This window comes from Haemaphysalis longicornis, unplaced genomic scaffold, assembly GCF_048455015.1.
Source record: "Haemaphysalis longicornis isolate Haplotype H1 unplaced genomic scaffold, Haemaphysalis longicornis Haplotype H1 scaffold_2, whole genome shotgun sequence".
NCBI lineage: Eukaryota > Metazoa > Arthropoda > Arachnida > Ixodida > Ixodidae > Haemaphysalis > Haemaphysalis longicornis.
This window is the reverse complement of record NW_027526295.1, coordinates 168,072,958-168,093,525: the sequence shown is the minus strand read 5'-3', so window position 1 is coordinate 168,093,525 and position 20,568 is coordinate 168,072,958. Positions and strand designations below refer to the sequence as shown.

General features: G+C 45.8%; 2 protein-coding genes across 2 annotated transcripts in view; one reads left to right on the top strand and one right to left on the bottom strand.

Annotated features, from left to right (window-relative positions):
• LOC144169456 (neural cell adhesion molecule 2-like) overlaps positions 1 to 20,568 on the bottom strand; it is a 181,498-nt gene that overhangs the window by 122,022 nt on the left and 38,908 nt on the right. The gene's annotated exons all lie outside the window — the stretch shown is intronic.
• Positions 967 to 6,339, top strand: LOC144167496 (uncharacterized). The gene is made up of 4 exons (XM_077696747.1): positions 967 to 1,335; positions 1,876 to 1,932; positions 2,905 to 3,056; positions 5,581 to 6,339. Exons 2-4 carry the CDS (start codon positions 1,881 to 1,883, stop codon positions 5,923 to 5,925), a joined length of 549 nt encoding a protein of 182 aa, XP_077552873.1. The 5' UTR covers positions 967 to 1,335; positions 1,876 to 1,880; the 3' UTR covers positions 5,926 to 6,339.

The window sequence follows — 20,568 nt, the reverse complement described above, 5'->3', positions numbered from 1 at the left end:
GATTCACTCGCTAGTCCACAACGTAGCATTTAACACCTTGTCAGCAAGGTTTTTTCGCTGTACTTTATTCATAGATAATTCTCACAGCAATATTATTCAGTAAACCACCTACTAAAATTCCTAAGAGCCAGATTGTGTCGTACAAAACCGCGAACCTGTGCAGGTCGGAAAAGACGCCTTGTGCTTTTTTTTCTTCTCCTCTTCGGGGGGAAAAATTAATACTCCGGGTCTTCTCTAATCAATGAAAATGTTACGTATGTGCAACTACACAATGCAAAACAAATAGTTAAGGAATTTTATTTCGGTGCCTCATCAAAGCACAGCCCGTCAAAAGTTCCTCTACAAGGACAAACGTTTCTAGGCCCCAAAAAGTTGAACACAAAAGCTGAACACTCGTGGAAAACCCGAATATTTTGAGTCTGATATTTAGGCAAAGCATTTTTTGTCTGACATTTGCATAAAATATTTGTGTTGCCGTCGGGACTCAAGCTTCTTTCTTTGAATTTTTATGACCTAATAATGTTATTGACCTAGGATTTTTTTTTTGTTTGTTTCTTACAGGAGGAACTCCAACTACGGGTTACAAACTTGGATTTGTTCTGAATCATGGAGGAAGTACACGAATCTCTACGGAGCAAAGGGAGAATCAGTGGGTTCCCATCCTGGGCCTCGTAGCTGCATACGTTTTAAAATATTTCGTAAGTACTGGGTTCATTGTTTGGGATTCTGCGAAGTTTGCACACCTCGTGTCACCGCACTGCCTTCTTTTTTTTCTCTTTGAACCAATTTTGCGTATGCTCTTTCTAACACTACCGCACGCGCGGCCACTTCGGAAGCGCTTTCAATAGCTGTTCTTTATCACTTATCGCTTATCGTTTGCTTGACCTGCAGTGTGGAGCGTTCCCCTCTATTAGGTTGGCCGTCGACATGGCACCTCAAGTGCATCGTTGGTGCGGATAAAGAATATATGTCACCAGCCCGACCGCATTGTTTGCGTTATTTTATGCACTTCAGCCGATGTACAGATATAGGTCGCAAAGGAATGATGTTCGGCTAAATTTCCACGCGTGTCCTATACTGTTGAAGTTTTCCTGAATTTGGCTGTTGACCACGAAGGCGTTTAAGCCTCATGTTATCGTTGACGTGCTGCCTGGCTATTAACGGCCGTTGACATCAGTCCTTGCCATAGTGTTGGTATAACAGCTGCGCTATCTCGGGCCAACACAAGTAGTAAAAAGAGCTCTTGAAGAGCACCGTATAAAAGTGTGGAGCGAAACTGGACTTCAAGCATAAGCGCCCTGATCTGATCATCACCCCACGTGTGCGAAACGAACGGTGAGTGACGAAGTTGCTGCATCCAATGTATCTACTAGCTATTGCAGTAAAACTTCGTACTGAGCTGCCGGGGAAGCTGTACATTCCGTTGGTTATTCTTGCTAATCACGTGTTGACGTTTGTACTTAATAACAGAGCCGTAGAGAAAGAGGACCACCAAGGAGCAGTTTTCAATTAACTTAAGTTTTGCTAGAAAATCCCAATTTCGAATGTAACTTGGTTTTGGGCTTCTGGTAAATAGCTTCTGGTGGATGGTGCTTGGTGTGTATTTCGGCTTCACTGTGGATAGCCCTCAAAGCCGCCTACATTTAAACTATTTTTGGTAGCATGGCTGCACTTAGTGTACCTGTGGGCTACTAGCGTCATCTATTTATTGATCTAACTCGGTAATACATTTTCATTCAGTGCCTAACAAAATATGGCGAAGGAACTGGTTATTAATAATGTTTAAGTTAATATTTAAGTTTCAGAATTTGTGATATGAACGAAAAGAAAATCTGTGTTTTTGTGGTTCCAATACATTGTGCTCTTCGACTGCAGGCACAATGAAGCAGGCTATCTTAGCCCTGTGTATCTTCGGCTTCGTCGCCACCAAAGGTGAGTAGTCAAACGCGATACAAAGCCTATGATCATCTGAGGAATGTTTCTAGACGCAGTGTAGTCGATAAAATGAGCTTTTACTAAAAGCACGTAGCCCTATGTGTAAGAACTTGCACCTTACCTTCCCTCCTCCTCCTCCTGCAGGCTTCGATTCGGGAGATGTAGCCCGGTCGTGCGCCGTGTTTTTATATTGCCAGAATGAACATTTAAAGCGAAGCATAAGAACATACTCAGCTGTATGGGTGGTGGGCTGTCATCGGCGCTTTTTGCGCTGCAGGGGTTCTTCTAGCGCGATAAACCACCATCATTTTCTAGGGGCCTTTCATTTCAGTCAATCTCAAGACAACGTGCATTAAGCCCTGTTATAACAAAACGGGGTTATTCAATTTTCCGGTTTATAAGAATTTTTTCGCGGTCCCAACTGCAGAGCAGAGCGAGCAAATCATTTCCATTTTAAATGAAGTCCTGATTATAACAAAATCAGTTTCCTGACTCGGGAAGATCGTTCTAACGAGGATTTGTTAAATATGTACGCCAACACTTCTTAGGACTATCACCATTGGTGACACTGCCCTCACAAGTCAACACTGCTTGGTGCACAGCTAATATTAGGAACATTTAAGGCAAGACATCCGAACGTATAGACAAATCTAAAAGCATACAACTCAAAATAAATTTTAAGCTGGTTTGGTTTTTACGAAAATAAAATAATTAATACCCAGGTTTCAGATTGATTCAAACAGATCCAATATAAAAGCACAACCATAAAAAAAAGACGGAAAATGTTCTGCCGCTTGCTTTTGCGAGCGGTTCCAAACACAAGAAAACCAAAGCTTAAAGCAAAAATACGCAATCTAGCACTCCAAAGACTCTTCAGCTTTGAAAGCTGCGCACTATATAATAATTCCTCTTTCATAGTTTTCACGTGGTAAATAGGGCTTTGAACAATTATTTTAATTCCTTTTTCAGTCTGTGCGCACACCCTTCCCGAACAGGAGACCAGCATCGATGCGGAGTTCGACGCCCAGGCTAAGGTAATCGCCGATGAAACGATCCTCATCGGGGAGCTTTTACACGAGGTTGCAACCAGCCTGCGACAAGACACTCTTCTCAACGTTGAGGTGAGATGAAAAGAAATGTGTAGCTTTTGTTTCTTTTCAGAAAACTCACCCTGTGTTACTTTGTGTGTTCTCATTCATTTCAAAGATATTTCATCCGACAGGGTTTACAATTTTCTCATTTCAACTACGGTGCCATTTTGTTTCCAACACATCGTTAAAATGGACCCTAATCGGGGTATATCATTTGCTTAACTGCTTACAGGTAATAGCTGATGCCAACCTCATCCGGGATTTTGCAGAAAAGGCATCAAGATTCACGAAATATTCAAGAGAAAAAAACTACGCAACAAATTGCTTTGCACTGCTATAACTTCCAGTTTTAAAGTAGAAATGGTAATTTAAACACTCAAAGCCAACTTTCCTGTTCACCATAAAATAAAACGAAAAACGACTACGCCATGGGCCAACAAAATTAAACACGTAACAGTAGATGACATTAAGGCCATTGAACGTCGGCTGAATTACATTGATAAAAACACATTAGGCCATATTACATTTAATAAAACAAGTAACGCGCGTTTATAGCCCTGATAATGACGTTGCTGTGTGGGGAGTCCTAAATCAATTGATCAAGCGCGAGCGCGAGAACAATTGTTTCCATTGTTTCAACACTTTCACAGTTTGCTTTTCTTTATTCTTGAATTACCAAGACCACCTCCAAAACAAGCAGCTTTCATGTGGAAGGTCTTTTCTGGTAGTCGTAATGATTTCCTTTCCAATACGTCCCATCGTTGCGGGCCTCGGAAATTTTCATTTATGAGACGAGGCGCGAACTTGTTTGTTGAAGCAAAAATGAAACAAATTTGGAAACCCGCACATATACATGCATGATATACTTACATGGTGTACCTAAAGGATTCATTCGGTTGAGGCAACCCCTCTCGTAGGACTGAGCACCCCCGAGCCGGGTACCGGGCAACTAACGGAAAAGCAATTATTGTGTGCTACTCGCCCCTTGCTACTAATAATGTGACCACAAGATTGGTGTTCGCAACGAGCTGGTTGAGTCAATTGCCTCCATACTAATCACTGCAACAATGTAGAGCAACAAATAACTCAAGTAAAGGCGATGGAATACGGAGACAAGTATAAGATTTTACGGCAGGTTTCGAAGATGATTGCATTTGTCGACGCATCCAGCATAGTAGTAGACCAATGTGCTACGCAGAAGATTTATGTTGTCCCTGCACTAATATTGGTGAGCACACCGCCGATTTCCTGCGTTTTTTTTTTTTTTTTTTTGCGCACCAGGATTTGAAAGCTGCTTTCAACTGGCATTCCTGTGCGCATGTATTCAAATAAATTGTTCCCGGACATCTCGCCGCAACGAGCCTGGAAAGTAGACACATTCAGCATTTATAAAAATAATTTTTTTTACAAAGTCGAAATGTACAAAATTGTCTGGCAAAGCTTCATCTCCCCCTGCTTTCAAATACATAAAAAATTGCGTGAAATACGTCGCCCCCGATTATGGTCATAACTAGCGCTCTCATGATCCTAACTTGGCCCGAACTACATCGAATTTAATCACTCAGATTACCGTGCCGAGTTACTCGTATTGCTCATTGTTGCGCGAACGTGGCGATTGTAAACACATCCGGTTATTTTAGACGGCAATGTAGCATCAAACACCTGGACCTTACTCAGGTTAAAATCGTTACGTAAAGCGGGAATATTTCCATTTAGCAGGTACATAACTGAAAACAATCTGTACCCATTTTGTTTGTCGTTGTGAATCCTCCATGGCAGAACGATCTTGAATTCACTCATTGCTGCATATAATAAATACGCAATACAAAAATGAATCATATGTGCACTCTTATCCACTCTCTCAAAGTTACCCCTATCCCCACTGAATGGCCTGTACACACGCTTCGAACGTGTTGTTAGATTCAAAACGTATGGGACACTCCAGGCATCAGTATTGCTATCTAGACAATGCTTAAAGGGAGCCCTCAACACTCCCGATAAACACTTTTACTCTTTCCTTCGCGTATGAACGCACTGCGAAAGCTGTAGGTATCGCCAGCACGGAGTGGCACTGCGTGATTTGCTCGTCGCAGCAGATACGCCTTCCGTTTCTGCTTTACTTCTGCGGCCTTTTTAAAATGGATATCAAATGCGTTCATGGCTGCAACTGAAGGAAAGCTGTCCAATAGCCACTAAACCGCTGTAATGACGTAATTCGAGAGGGCCAAGAACGCCAGGACTGGGAAAGAGAGAAAAGTCTTTTGAGCAAGTTTCTAACTTACCTGATGTGGATAGAGTGTAATTTTTTGGCTGAGGTACTTTGCGATCCCCTAATCTAAGTCTGGATGTGTTGATTGACTACATTTTGCAAGCATTTCAGATTTAGAAAAAAAAATGAAAGACGTGCTGCAGGATCCCTTTAAGCATAATCAGCGAACACGGCTTATGCCCTTCTGTAATTCGTTTCCGTTCAGTGTTTTTCTATCTCTTTTAATCGCTCGTTCGTTCATTTGTGTTGATGACCGTACGCGTGGCCGTCTTCTGTACTCTTCAGGGAGAGGAGTATTTTCTTCGTGCGTTCTGGAACTCCACCAAGGAGGCTCTGAAGAACGCCACCCAGAAGTTCAAGGAATCGGCTAAAAACGCACTGAAAGGGGCACTGAAAGAGGCAGTGAATGAGGCCAAGGACCATATAAAAGAAGCAGCGAAGGTAGCCGCGCGCAAGGCGAGCGATAAGGTGACTGAAATACTCTCCAAGCTCTTCAGCGACGCCCTCCAGGGCTACGCCCTGAGCGAGTACGAGACCCAGGCTGACTTCGTCAAGGCTGTGTGCTCGCGCATTGACTCTGTTGGACTTCGACTGATCGAGCAGGGAAAGAACTGGGCTGGCCGCCAGTGACCAGTTTCCGTCGATTGCCTTCATCACTTTCAGGAGAAGAAAAGGAACTTGTAAAGAAAACTTCATGCTGTAAATATCATCACAAGGTTTCCAGCTCTTGAAAAAACATTGACGCGGCCGAATGATATTCCCTTATATTTCCAGAAAATAGCAAGTTGGGCGAGTTGGGGAAAGTTAATCTTTAAAGATCAGCGCTGAAAAACACGGCTCAAAGGAAGGAGAGCTGTTCTGTCCGTTTCTCGGTCTTTTATGCCGCGTTTCTTCACGATGATCTTATATGATATTTCATTATAATGGGGAACAAGATGCTCATTAAAAAAATAAACCACCAGAAATCAGGACCCCACCAGATCTGTACAGATGTGCTTCACGGTATCGCTTTCTATGAAAAGCAAATAAACATGTTTCTTGATATCTTGGCGAAGTGTTCATGACTGTAAAATAAGTTATTGTACTCTTGCATGGCGTGGGACGTTGTCGTGTACGACGTCGTATATCGGGCGTTAGCGATGTATGTCGGCGCGTACGTCACCATTAAATACAGCAGGGTCTTCCTGATTGATTGCTTGCTTGCTTGCTTGCTTGCTTGCTTGCTTGCTTGCTTGATTGATTGATTGATTGATTGATTGATTGATTGATTGATTGATTGATTGATTGATTGATTGATTGATTGATTGATTGATTGATTATAGGGTTTAACGCGCCGACGCAACGCAGGCGATGAGGCACGCCATAGTGGAGGGCTCCGGATTAATTTTGACCACCTGGGTGTCTTTAACGTGCGCCGAAATCTCGTACACACGGGCGTTCTTGCTTTTCGCCTCCATCAGAAAAGCGGCCGCGGCGGTCGGGAATCGAACACGCGTCCTCGTGCTCAGCAGCACATCTAGGAGGGGCCTCCTTGCGAGCGAGCCTCGACGCCTTCTTCTCCGCTCTTTCTGCCTCGGGTTTCAATCTCCACAACCGTACCCTTTTTTTAAGCGCAGCTTTCTTTGCCTCACTCATGGCGTTCCGTGTCGCTACATTACGCACTGCAGCAAAGCCAACTTTACACAATGTATTTCGCAAAACGATGCTGATGATAACCAAAGCCACATCAATTGCCTGATGGAACAAAATGCTTCCCGTGGTCGGAATCAAACCTGGGTCCCTCTTGTCATAAAACTGGCGTCTATGTGATTGTGCCGTCTTGAAACGGTCGAAGCAGTTCGAATTGTGGACTCGGACTCGGCTTGCATGCGAGAAAGCTTCGTATTTTAACCATCGCTGTCTTAAAAAAGGGGCTTCGATTTCTTTCATCTTTCGTTTTGCTGCCACGGCATGATGATCATTGCTGCTTTTAAGCGTCAAACATGATAACGATCTGTTTATTCAACGAATAAATAAATAATCAACGAATTACATATTATTCATTCAAACAATAACAAATTATATTTAATATTGCTTTTTGAATTATTTCCTTCGTGAATTATTATTTCCTCTCTTATGAAAACATTGTCACTATGGGGTTAAAAGTTAATAAGCTGAGTCACGTTCGATCACGGGTGACAACGCAGCAAGGGGAAGATCTGGGCACTGTAGGGCAGTGTAGTAATAACTTGGTTTTGATCTCAATTCGAAGAAGGCCAGATTGTAAACTTAAGTTACGTCAATTCGGCGATTTACGGAAGCCTGAAAATTTAGCATTGTATGGCATGGGGCCCTTAACAGTGATGGGTTCAAATAGAAATTGTTATAGGGGCAATAACTAAATGCGGATGTTCTTTTTTTTAAGATGATCGTGGCAATGTTAACGGAACCCTGGAGTTGTTTGTAAAGATTGCCGGCTTGCTAGCGCAAATTGTAGTCTGGAGTCTTTAGGCCATGTTACGACCACTCACGCTGCGTTTACGCGACTTTATTCAGTAGAAAAATCAATTCAAAAATGCCGTCCTTCTCTCTGCATCTTCCTTACCGATTCCCTAAGACGCTTCGTATGACGCTAAAACAAGATGGCTTGGCTTGACTGCGCTATTGCACGGCTCGTCGACCTTGTGACAGAACCAGTCTGCCCAACGTTTAGTCGGCCGGGGGTAGGCGGTTCATCGCGATTCGTTCGCTCAGTTGAAACGAAGCCACGCCATGTTTATGCCTGGAATAATGTGCCTTTAGTTTGTTCTCCTTTCTTTAGTACATGGTGAAAAAATAGGAGAGGTTGACGCCTCATAGGAGCGCCGGCTACTCCTTTTCTCGTAAACCACTGTTCGTAGAAGACATTTCAAAAGTCTCAAAGTCACTGCCCAGTTCGGTGAGGTTAGTTTGTTAGTTTGTAGACGGTATCAAGCTCTAAGTCCAAGTCGCTCCACACAAGCGCACAGGCGGTGCTTCGCTGACTGGTACGCTGGTAGAAGTACCTAAGGCCAATTGAAGGCGGGAGAAGGGTCAGCGAAGATAATATACACCATTTTCCTTGCTAGAGGTTGGCGCCGCCATTTGCTTTTTCTGACCGGACGCTAGCGCCGTCTATGAAGCGACCCCCGAAACCTCCGCGCTGGGCTGTTAAGTGCTCCGTTCTTTCCGTGCGTCAGCTCGGTATCCGCGCATTACTGAGTGAACCGTAGTGGTTTGGCGTTAAGTTAGCGGTTGCAGTGCTTGTGCGTGTGTGTTCTGTTTTGTTTTCATCATCTGCGGACGGATTTTAGGTCCTAAATTGCTGCCAGAGCGGAAAAAGCCGACCCCGGCTGTTGCGAGTAGCAGTAGCAGTGTGGTGGTGGTGCCGGTGGTGCTCCGCAGTTCCGCGATGCGAACGTACCGGTATGGCACCGACTGACATAGAAATCGATATCGGGGAGTAAATACGTGATTTCAATGCTTGTTATGTTCACCGATTAGTCGTGTTTACGGAAGCGCGGACTTCGAATGCGGAGCACGCACAGCATATGTGGGTCACGGTGATCCGTGCTCGCGATGGACTTTCGACGAGGCGATTGCTACGCTGTTGACATTATAATGCAATATAAGCTTTCTTAACTAGACTTATGACGGTTACTGGCGAAACGAAATTACCTGGGCGGAAAAATAACACGACCGCACAACCAGACAAATTACTATTTGAAGGTTGAGCAGAAGGGTCGACGTTCGGGCGAGTAAATATTGATTGATCATGATCGTGATCATGATTGACCTAACTCTGCGCAGCGCATGTGGCCTGTCGCTCGGAGCCCACCTTTGTGAAACCGCTGCTTCCACCACAAATGCTTTACGCGACCAGCAATAACTGTTTTGTAATTGTAATACTTTAGATTCCGTGACAACGAAAATGGATTAGAAGCTTTTCCTTTGCCCGCGTTGTGAACAGGTTGAGCTATTTTCCAAATGCAGCGTTCACGCGTATCTCGAGCTGCGTTTCCACATAGGGCTGCCTGCTTATCCTGCTATCGACCAGCAGTGTGCGATGGAGAAAGTTATCCTTTCATATCGTTTGGCAGTGTAATGCGTTGGCCTGAAAAAAAGTAAACAAAACGCCGTGATTTTAAAGGTTAGGTTATGTGAAAAGGGGATTGTTTAATGCCAATCGGCTGTAATAACCAAACAATATATGGTATTTTAAATTGACTACAAGGAACCAGAAGTTATTGTAATGTTGTATTGTATCGACGCTCGTGAAAGATCCCCAGGTGGTCAAAATTAACCCGGAGCCCTCCAGTACGGCGCGCCTCATCACCCATGAAGCGTCGGGGCGTTAAACACCATAATGAATCAACCAATCAATCAACCAACCAATCAATGCTGTATTGTAAAGGATAAAGTTGCTTCTAACATTTCAGGGGGTTCCGTTCCCTGTCGCAGCTTTGCGTGTGATAAATGGATTTTGCTCCGTCTGCTTGCCGTCTAAGTGCATGCAACAAACCCTGGAGTTGGTCGTTGGCACAAAGTCGTTGCGATTTATCAACGGCATCCACCGATATCTCAACTCGGTGTGCGTTGGGAAGCGATGCAGCAAAAACACGCCGCAACCGCACTGCATTTCGTGCACATGCGTGCTCTCAGCGACTGTTTCTCGCTTTCTCTGGTTGTTTAATAACCCACCACCGCGCAGTGCTGACCAAGCGACGTTTGCGCCTTGAACGGCATGGCAGCATTGGCTAAAACAGTTGAAAGTTCCGCAAAAACTAAGCACACGGTGCGAAATACTCCTGAACTACGCAGCGGAGCACACCGCGCCGAGCGATGTTAGCAGCCCAGTGCGCACAGGCAACGCTGGTCGGCCGCCGAGAGAACTGGTTTGAGAGTATTTTCCTCCTTTCCCGGCTGCTTATGGAAAATGGTGTATAGGTACTAAGGAATTAAAATCAACCTGAACTTTTATCGTTCAGCGTAAACAGAATGCGAAAAGCACTTTTTGCGCTGGGTGAACTAGCACAGCGGTCAGCAGCACGACCACACATCTGCGAACGCTTTTCCGCTTAGGAATGCAGTCCCTAGACATGAGGTATTGTGGTAATTTGGGGGACATTTACTGCATGAGTGCTATACAAGAAATAGCTATCGAGGCTACTTGAAATGCTAAAATTAAATGAGAATGAAAACATGCTATACATTATATACTTTATATTCTGACCCAGGGAGTTCTGGCTTAAAGACGAGTGGTCAGCCGCACTAGGTATATTGTTTTGCAAGTCGCAAGCTCGAATCTCCGATAGTCCATGTTTTATGTTGAAGTTGATTTATTTGTTTTTGGGTGATGTTTTTTTATACTGAATTCACCATTTTTGCGCTGTAACGTTCATTGCTCTACGAACGAGTTCGCAGAACACCTGCAGACTGACACTGTCGCGCTGGTGAGTTCTCGCTGACGTGGTGTTGCCATAAGCACCGACTACTTGCGGCTACAGTCTCGAATCATCCGACCCTTGGCCTGGTGCGAACACGCCTCTTACGATGCAGGCACGAGCCAGGAGAACTCTAAAAGTGGGGGAAAAGCGCATCCCACTTGAGCGTCTGCCGTGACGCGGAGGGCGTTCATCCACATCGTAGGCCTCGGCTAGCGATTGTTACTTCTCAAAGCAGTGCTCATAGGCTTATCTGACGCATTTTATAGCCAAAAACATTGTAGAATTGCGGTATGCGGATTACTTAGATATCGAGAATGCCCATACAACGATAGCGTCCGATGCCAAGCATGTTGTTTCACAAAACCAAAACCGAAACTGGTTAGAACTCTAATCTTGGACATCGTCCAATCACGTAGCCCCTTGTATTGACGTCACTGCTTTAGCTGGTGCGGCTGGCGCAAAGCGCGCATGGTAGTTTCTCTTCTTTGAGGCTTTATAAAATAAATATCGCCTAATGGCCCGGATAAACGAAGAGAAGTGTGTCTTGTTGAGCCAGTCTACGCAGTGCAAGAAAAAACAGGAGCTTGACAAATTCACTTCAGTGCCCCTTTAGCTGAGCCCTAAAATCCTACCACTTGTATCTACAGCAATTTCGGTTTTTAGTGTAACCGGAATGTCTAACCGGAAACAAACGAAAAAATATCCTGATAAAATGTATAAATGGTCAAAGCCAGCTGATGTTCCAGTTCAGGAGCATGATGCAGAGCAAAGATGATTCTTTATTTGCAATTAAACAAACCCGCACAATTGTGTGCTCTGCCAATGGTCAGCGAAGGGCACAGTTTTTTTTTTCTCTTACTGTTAGGAAAAATCCAAGGACTGTTCATGGCGATACAGACCCTGGCACCCTAAAAGCAAGTTCAAATTCCAGCTAAATCTCAGCTATGACGCACTTCGTAGTGAAGTGTAAAAACCTTCGGAGTACTCGGAACTTAGTAAAGCACTGAGAATCTTTAACGTCTGCCGAAGTTTCGACAGATGGGTGTTTTTGTTTTTTGCCTTTAATAGTAAGCAGCCGCCGCCAAGAGCAAAATCCAACCCGCGACCCCGTGCACAGAAGACCGATGCCTCTACAAATGAGACACCATGGTGGGTTGTTAACGCATTGGTCTACTGTGCACAGCATTGCTCGGTTGTGCGGGAAAACAAACAACCGTTTCTACTTTTAATAATCCCGAAGCTTGATGGTAACGTATAAAGCATTTGCAGGTACATTGTACAAAGGTCCGAAAGAATAAAGCTTTAAGAATTAGAACACGTAATGATGGTAGGAGACAAGGCACGGCTACTCCTCTACAGTAGAAGAGAAGGCCCAATAGAATTTTAACGTGGCTACTTCCCCCCTCTCTTCCTCCCCCCAACAGTTGCATCTTGGGCCCGCAGCCTACAGTGACACATCTGCGCAGTTTCCACTGAACGACCACGCGAGGGTTATTCCGGGTAATATCTTAACGACGCCACAGCAGCGGTTGGGGCAACGATGGTAGTTAACCATGCAGATAACGCCCGAATGACCACAGACACACCTACATTCTCGCACTCTGGCACGCTCCCGCGAATTCTGGTGCCCGTTCTCTTGCAACTTCTGTTTGTTCGAACGCTCCGCAACATTTGCCGGCTAGCTACTAGGCGCGCAAATATTATCGCGCTCGGCCGACTAACAAAGACAGGCAAAAATCCAGGGCGAAAGGGAAGGTGTGTTTCGCCGCATTCGGAATTGAGGTAGCAGAGACCTCCAGGACCTAGCTCCAATTTTTCTTCAGCGACCTGTCCCAACACACATTACCTCCTTCCTCCCGTTGGTTTTCGTCTGGATGCGGGCGAACCCACCGTCGTTCGGCAAAGCGCTTGCGGAAGCAAGACCGGGTGTTCCTCGCACCACTAAGTGTGCATCCATTACCAGTGATGAAGTCAGTGCTTCATTTCCCTTCTTGCTGTTCAGATGTTTCCCCTCCGTTGCTTGAGTGTTGGGCTCTTGTATGGGCTGTTACCAAAATTGTTACCGTGTGTTTCGGTGTTGGTCATTGCGTGCGTAAAGATTTCTCCGGCGCCTTTTTTTTTAATTGCCAGACTTCCTCAGGTTGCTGCAATGCATGTTCGTATACTGCGCTTTAGGTTACCAGGAACACACCTTTTAGAAAATACAAACGGGCGACGTGGACAGCACGAGCGCAAACTAACAACCGATTTATTAGAAATGCCGAATTAGTCTGGACATGAAAACCCACAGAGCGGGTTAAAAGGTACGACTGAAAAAGCGAGGAGGGGAACATTTCTGCATGTTTTGATGCTCAAGCAAATTTCGCATTTCTAATAAATCAGTTGTTAGTTTGCGCTCACCCTGTTCACGTCGTCCATTTGTATTCATTAAAAAGTCTGCCCCTAGTAACCTCAAGCGCAGTCTACGAACATGCAAAACCAACTAGCTCTGGTGGTATACCTGGCTGATGTTGCAATGCAACTAACTACACTGCTGAGCACTAACTGTGAATAGAATGTGAGTGCAATGATATACCGTATTTGTACGGTTGTAACACGCAGGTAAGTTTACTTATGAAAATTCGAAAAAATAATTTGAAGCCGATTCTACCGCGCAGATGTAAAGGACACGCCATCGAGCACCCGGCAGAAGAAATTTTATTTGATGCCCGCAACTGTGGCAGCAAAATCGGGGAACATTGAACGCCAATTACTGTTTTCAACCCATTATAACGCGCATGCAAATTTTAAGGCTACTTTTACAGAAAAAAAATGTGTGCGTTAGAATCGTGCAAATACAGTAATATACACAAAAAAGACATCGGCAATTTTCAGTATACATTCAAGTAAGAAAGCAGCTCCCTACACTCTAAGAAGTATCCATAGGGCGTCTTCACCACAATGCTCCAGTATGACTAATCGAAGTGGCCTAGTGTGCAGAGCTTGAAATAGGGCTAGTTGGTTTTTTACACGGAACATTGCTGGCGCTAGTCGGGACAAGGACGAGGATTTACACGCTTCATTTGTGCGCTTCATTTGTTTGTGTAAATCCTCGTCCTTGTCCCGCCTAGCACCAGCAATGTTCCGATTAATCTGCAAATTTGACGAATAACGTGGCCGAGCATTCAATTTGAGTGAAAAGGGGCATCTTCGCAGGTACATTACGCAATGGAAAATACCTCGCCACCTTGGTGTTGTCCCAGGGCCCATGCACGTCTTTTTTAGTTAAATCACGTTGGGCTTCGTCATTCGCCGAATGTGCACGCTTGGTGACTTCAACTGGTCATTCTGGAGCGCTGTGGTGAAGAGACGACATACGGTGACTTCTTGGAGTGTACGGTGACTTCTTGGAGTGTATGGTGACTTCTTGGAGTTAGCACGGCAAGTTAACCCGGCTCAGTTACAAAACCATGAACACAGCAAATGTATTGCCCAAGTTACATTGGTGGTAAAATTGCCCTCCGCAGTCTGTCAAATAAAGACGCAACTCGTTTCCGAATAACTATGTAGCATTTTATTTTTTGCGAACTGAATCTCGCGGTAATTTTGACGTTTGATATTAAAGGTTTTAAAATTCACAAATAAGCGTTTTTCTGGACATCGATTTTGCGATAACACAACGTGGCTCTGGCCTTAGAACGGCCGCCGCTCCAGTGCAGAGCCAAGAGAGCAGATGCAACGCGAAAAGCCGAACTTCGCTGAAAAGTATTACTTTCCACGGAGGGTTGCGCAACATCGAAAAGCAGATGTCCAGAACGTGAGTCCGGTGTAATTAGCTTTAGTGTTTTCAAAAACCCCCTGAGACTTCTTTATAATTTATTGTCTAAGATTTATTACTCGTGCTTTGATACTCAGTATTAAAAACCGGCATCCTGGGAGAGAAAAAAATGCAGAGAAAAGTAAACGGTTAATGGGGCGCACCCTCCTCATGTGCAGTGGCCATTAACCTGCATGCTGTAGAAAAACATCCCTATCTTTCTCGCCTATACTGGGAAATTTATGTTCCCCGTTCTCTGCTTCTTCTTCGAGCTTCATGTCCACTTTTAAGCCTCATTGTTGAAGTACTGGCGATTTTTAAGCTCGGTCGTATGTAGAGTACGACGTGTTGTTGGAAGATTATATGTGTGTTGTGGTCTTAAAATAAGAAACATGAAAATGAGACAACTAGGATTATCCAATGGGCGAATATTCCAAAGTGCCTAATTTCTGTGAAAGATGCGCCATAAATAGTCTTGCACGGTTGCGAGAAAATGCAAATAATAAAATAATTATAAAAAATGTGCACATTTGTCCACGGCTAGCTTCTGTTCAAAAACAGTATTCAATTTCGAAAGGAAAAACGCGGACTTCCCTAATACTTTCGCTTATGTAAAATATGCGTCCGTTATTTCAACGGCAGTAATGCCACGATTTTTGTGCGGAAAAACAATTTACTCGCCAAAGGAGGCCCGCGAAATTTTAGGAGTAGTGTGGCAAATCTGCGAGTGCGCACTGGCCCCGCCATCTTTATTCTCCCTTATCGCGTTGTCCGCCTTTATCTTATTATAACAACCACGTCACCCTCAACGAGGCACTCGGCACCCTTCCCTAAGCTCTCGGGTGATAGCCCCTATCGTCGCGGGTTCGATTCCCGGCCACGGTTCGATTCCCGGTTCGATTCACGGGTTAGATTCCCGGCCGCATTTCTGATGGAGTTGAAAGGTGAAAACGCCTGTGTCTTCTAGATTTCTGAGCACGGTAAAGATCCCCCCAAGTGGTCAAAATTATTCCGGAGCCCTCCACTACGGCGTGCCTCATCGCCTGCGTTGCGTCGGCACGTTAAACCCTACAATCAATCAATAGCACCCATCGGTAAGAAAACTGTGAAGCGCGCAAACAAAGGTGCGTATTCACACTTTTCTCATGGCAAGCTAAGAAAGTTGCGACGGTGTTTTATTGAGTATAGGACGAGCTTGGTATGTCACAACTTTTATGAAACAAAATACAGACAAAACGTAATAACGGTTGCATTTTTAATGGTGTATACAAGCCATTGTTTACTTGCAGAGTGTTGTACCACGTGATAAGCAAACAGTCATATTCCTGTCGGGAGAATGAACACAATGAGAATGAACCGCCGACTTGAAAGGAGTATGATCACCTGTGTGTTTTTTATTGGCACTTTATAAAATTCCATGGCGCGTAGTAGCGTGGCAACATTAAAAATACCAATTTTTTAGTCTTTAATAGTCCTGACAGCTATTACGTAAATTTCTTTGATGGCAACTGCCGTGACCGATTCTGTTGCTATATGTTATGTCACAATAAAAAAAGATGATTTTTTAGCAAGCTTTCCCAATTTCTAAACGAGCATGTTCCATTATCAGAGGCCAAATTTGGAAGTTCTGTCACCCCCATCAGCGGACATTTTATACATTTTTAATCTAAAAATATATCCTTCTTCAACAAAGAACGTTCCACAGTCATAAGACTGAAGAGTTTTTTTTTTTTACATTAGAAGCATTACCATCGAGTAAATGGAGCTTTCAATAGCTCCCCGGTACCACACGAAGTACAACCGGTTATACCCAATTGCAACAGTACAAAAACAGGCCAACCGGCAAAGAGAATTTTGTCCACACGAAGGTGGAGAGAAATTGACGGGAAAGACTTTCTTGCGACCCACCGCCAGGGGGACGAGCCCGGGGGGACCCCTCTTGTCCCCCCTAGTAAAAAGCCGGATAGGGTGGGTTGCTGGGAACGGGAACTTGGAAATCGGGATGGGTTATCGGAAAAAGGGTGGGAATGAGGGAAGCGATTTTGCTCCAATCCTTTAGTCTGACTCTCTTCCAAGACTGATTGCTCAGCGAGGGCATCAGACAGTGCCAATTGCCAAATATGCGGTCCCTGCCACGGGTTACCGCTCACCCATAGGGTCCGATAACTGGGCCCCAACTGTCGGAGACAGGAAGTACCCTATTTAGTGGCGACGGTCAGGTCCTTCCCGACCCCCAGCTCTGCGGCCAATGCGTATTAACGTCCTCGATCAACTGTCCCGCACAAGGTACTCCTGAATCACCAGTGAAGCTTTCCACTATACACGGGTACTTGCATCACCTGCTATTTCACGGTCTCCGGACACCGGAAGTTTGTATGCGAACGTTAACTGAAATCCACGTTGGCAAGCCAACCACGTTCGCAAGGCTCCCACAGAGGGGAAGCTGTTCTGCGAGCCCTTTTCTTATGTCCTCCTCTGTGCCTACTCTATCGCTCAATGGAACAAGAGTCTTGTGGCATTGCCGCTGGGTCGGGCGGCTCAGCAGAGGAGATCGGTCCGGGCCTACTAGCCGTTACTAAGCCAGGAGAGTTTCCCCAGTCGGTGTACTAACCTCACCTTTCCTCGTTTTCCCCGTGCGGAACACCCAGTAGCTCGTGGTAGCATGTCCCGTGGCAGCCAGAGAAGATCAGTCTATAGGCCCCTCGCAGCAAGGTTACAGGGAGGCGCGACCCCCCCCCCCCCCCCCGGCCTCATACGGACTGTACAACATCTAGCCCCAATGACATTTGGTTACAGGGGTATGTCACTCCCCCCGACTTATAGCGATCAGGTCGCTGGCCCCACCAAAGCTTGCGGTTACAAGGCTCGCCAGTCCCCCGGCCCGTAACGGTTTCCCGAATTTAATCGGTATTCCCAATACAACGACTGTACGCTTGCGGCACTTGCTACATTCGCAACTTGACTCACCGGCCTCCTCCCACGCTGGATTACAGGGGTCCGTTACTTCCCCCAGCCAAAGAAAGTCATAGTTGATCGATCTCGACACGCTTCCCTGCTTCAATCGCATCGCCAAGTGCCGGGTCGACACCCGACCGCCCGACCTCCGCGTAGGACCTGATTCCAGTTGTACCAGGAACCTCCGCAGTGGCGGCCGTTTTGCACACTCCCAGGGCAGGGACTGTGCGGCCTCCCCGATTCCTCGAGGAGGTCTCGTGGAATTACCGTACTTCCACGCTCTGGCCCCTATGACATTAGGTTACAAGGGATTGTCACAACCCCCGGGCTGCAGACCAGTTCGCAAGTTCAACAAAACGAGCCCCAAGCTATGGTTACAGGGGTGTGCACGCCCCCGGCTCGGTAGTGGTCTACCCATTGCTTCAGCAATGGTACGCCAACACTACGTGCGAACTGTACCGCTTGAGCGCAGTGATTACGTTGCAACATTGACCCGCTGGCTTCCTCTCACGCTGGGTTACAGGGGCGCGTTACCACCCCCAGCCTTTGGCCTCCTCCCACACTGGATTACAGGGGCTCGCTACTTCCCCTAGCCAAGAGAGTCATAGTTGCTCCACAAATACCATCTTTCGGGATAAAAGGGATCCTCTGAGGAACTCCCCGTGGCTCTGCACTCTCGCCCCCAAGACTGAAGGTTACAAGGGCTCATCAAGTTCCCTCGGTCAGCAGACCAGTTCGCATTAAAGGCCCCTTCCATGCTCCGGTTACAGAGGTTCGCTACACCCCCGGCCTCATTGTGTGTACCCATGCTTCAGCATGGCACGATAAAACGAGCTGTACCGCATGTACCCCTATGACTTGGATTACAATGGCTCGTCACCTCCCTCGGCGAGCAGATCGGTTCGTGTTTATAGGCCCCTTCTTAGCTGCGGTTACAGGGGCTCGCCACTCCCCTGGCCTCATAGTAGCGCTCACATTGCTTCAGCAACCGTGCGCCACTATAACACAAACTGTACCGCTTGGTGCAGTTGCACTTCGCAACATTGACCCCCCGGCCTCCACCACACTGGATTACAGGGGCGCGTTACCGCCCCCGGCCAAAGAGAATCATAGTTGATCCACAGAAATTTGTGACCGCAAATTTTGTTCGAATTACCATTCCAAGCACCAACCTCGGTAGCCACCCAGGCTGTCCGGGCCTGCGTCCGCATCACGCATCGGTGTTCTTGGAAGGCACTTGCCCTCAGAGTGCCTGGGAGTTGCTCAAGCTCCCATGGGCGTTGAATACCCAATAAAGTGGGCCTGGCACACCACTGACTCCTGCCATTGCCAGTGCGAACTACGTTTATATCAACCGCAATCCATTAAATATATATAGCTAACCTTCATCGCGTATAAAATGCTACACACAATTGTTGCCATCTACTCGAAGAAAATTCACGGATTTGTAAGGGCACCAGCGGGGGCCCGAACTAAGTGAAATAGGTTAAAAAAACACTTCACTGGTCACAGTTCCTGCTTTGCTTTCATACAAAACGTTCGCAAAACAAGTGCCGGGCGCTCTAGCGCCAAGTGGCTTCTTTTAGTGCGATTGCCCCTCGCAGTCGGCGTCATTAAATTACTCCCTGCGGGTAGAACGGACTGCTGAGAAAAGGCTCTCACTGTCTCTTTTTCACTCTCTATCTATCTATCTATCTATCTATCTATCTATCTATCTATCTATCTATCTATCTATCTATCTATCTATCTATCTATCTATCTATCTATCTGTCTGTCTGTCTGTCTGTCTGTCTGTCTGTCTGTCTGTCTGTCTGTCTGTCTGTCTGTCTATCTATCTATCTATCTATCTATCTATCTATCTATCTATCTATCTATCTATCTATCTATCTATCTATGTCTGTCTGTCTGTCTGTCTCTCTCTCTCTCTCTCTCTCTCTCTCTCTCTCTCTCTCTCTCTCTCTCTCTCTCTCTCTCTCTCTCTCTCTCTCTCTCTCTTCAAGCTTGATGAGAAAGACGTCCCTGATGCAATGTTCCTCGTTCAAAAATCAATAATTCGCAACGTAAACATAACAGCAATTTAACCAAACGTTTAGATTTCATCGCAAGCTGCGCAAACTGCAAATTGAAAAACAAATTGAGTTCGGAAGAGCACCGGGCGTACTGTAAGTTTCCTCCGCTGGTGTACCGGTTGGTAAATATAACAACGGGCCAAAGCTAGCAGGTGATTCTTTACGTTAAATTGACAGAAGCCAGGTGCGAGCTGCAAGGTCGCGATTTGGGAGGTTTTGTTTTGAGGCACTCTGTGCACCACCCCGGCTGGGGAAAACAACACCGTCAGTTCCCGTTCTCCCGTGAGGTCTACTAACATTTATGGCAGTCTTCCCTTTGCACCTCTTTAAGCTTCCCTTTTTATAAGCTTTCGTGCAACTCGCCCAGTTTTAAGCTCTAAATAACCGGTGGCACGCGAAGTATCACACAGTCTGTTTACATTTTTTTCTTCTCTCTACACGCATTTTTTAGACTGTTATGGTGGACTGGTACCAGACAACCTTCTCTACGTGTAGGTGCGTGCCTTTTTCATTGCGCTCCGGCTGCAAAAGCACCAGCCTAGCAGACAAAAAAATCCCCGTAAAGTCTATTTGAAGCCCTCATTTTTATATTTCTCACAATTTTTCGTTTGCGGTTTTGAAGACACTGCACTCACGCGCTCGTCCCTTGTTTCTGCCATCTTAAGCTTCGTTCTCGCTCCTGCTCCCACAAATGCCGCATTGTTTTGACGCGTTCTATCTTTTGTTTACCGTCTTAAACGCTGGATCATTAATATTTCGCTTTGAACGCACAGCGCCCCGCTACTTCATCCGGTGCGGTATTCGCATCTAGCCGAGTGGTGGTGGTGGTGGTCCGTGCTCGTAACTCGGGCGCTTTCGATTTTTCTCCTGCCACCGTTAAGTGAACCCGACAATCCCCAGGCACCTTGCGTCTCGCTTGCGCACACATGCCGCTTACTTCCCCTATTTCTCTTTGGTGTTTTTTGCCGCCCTCGTTTAATTTTTCGCCCGTCTTATTCCCTTTTTTCTC

What these genes read in the sequence shown, in the direction of transcription:
- LOC144167496 (XM_077696747.1), top strand. Translation starts at nt 1,881, where the DNA reads ATGAAGCAGGCTATCTTAGCCCTGTGTATCTTCGGCTTCGTCGCCACC. An exon ending in CGGCTTCGTCGCCACCAAAG is followed by an intron (nt 1,933 to 2,904) that starts GTGAGTAGTCAA and finishes TTCCTTTTTCAG; the next exon opens with TCTGTGCGCACACCCTTCCC. An exon ending in ACACTCTTCTCAACGTTGAG is followed by an intron (nt 3,057 to 5,580) that starts GTGAGATGAAAA and finishes TGTACTCTTCAG; the next exon opens with GGAGAGGAGTATTTTCTTCG.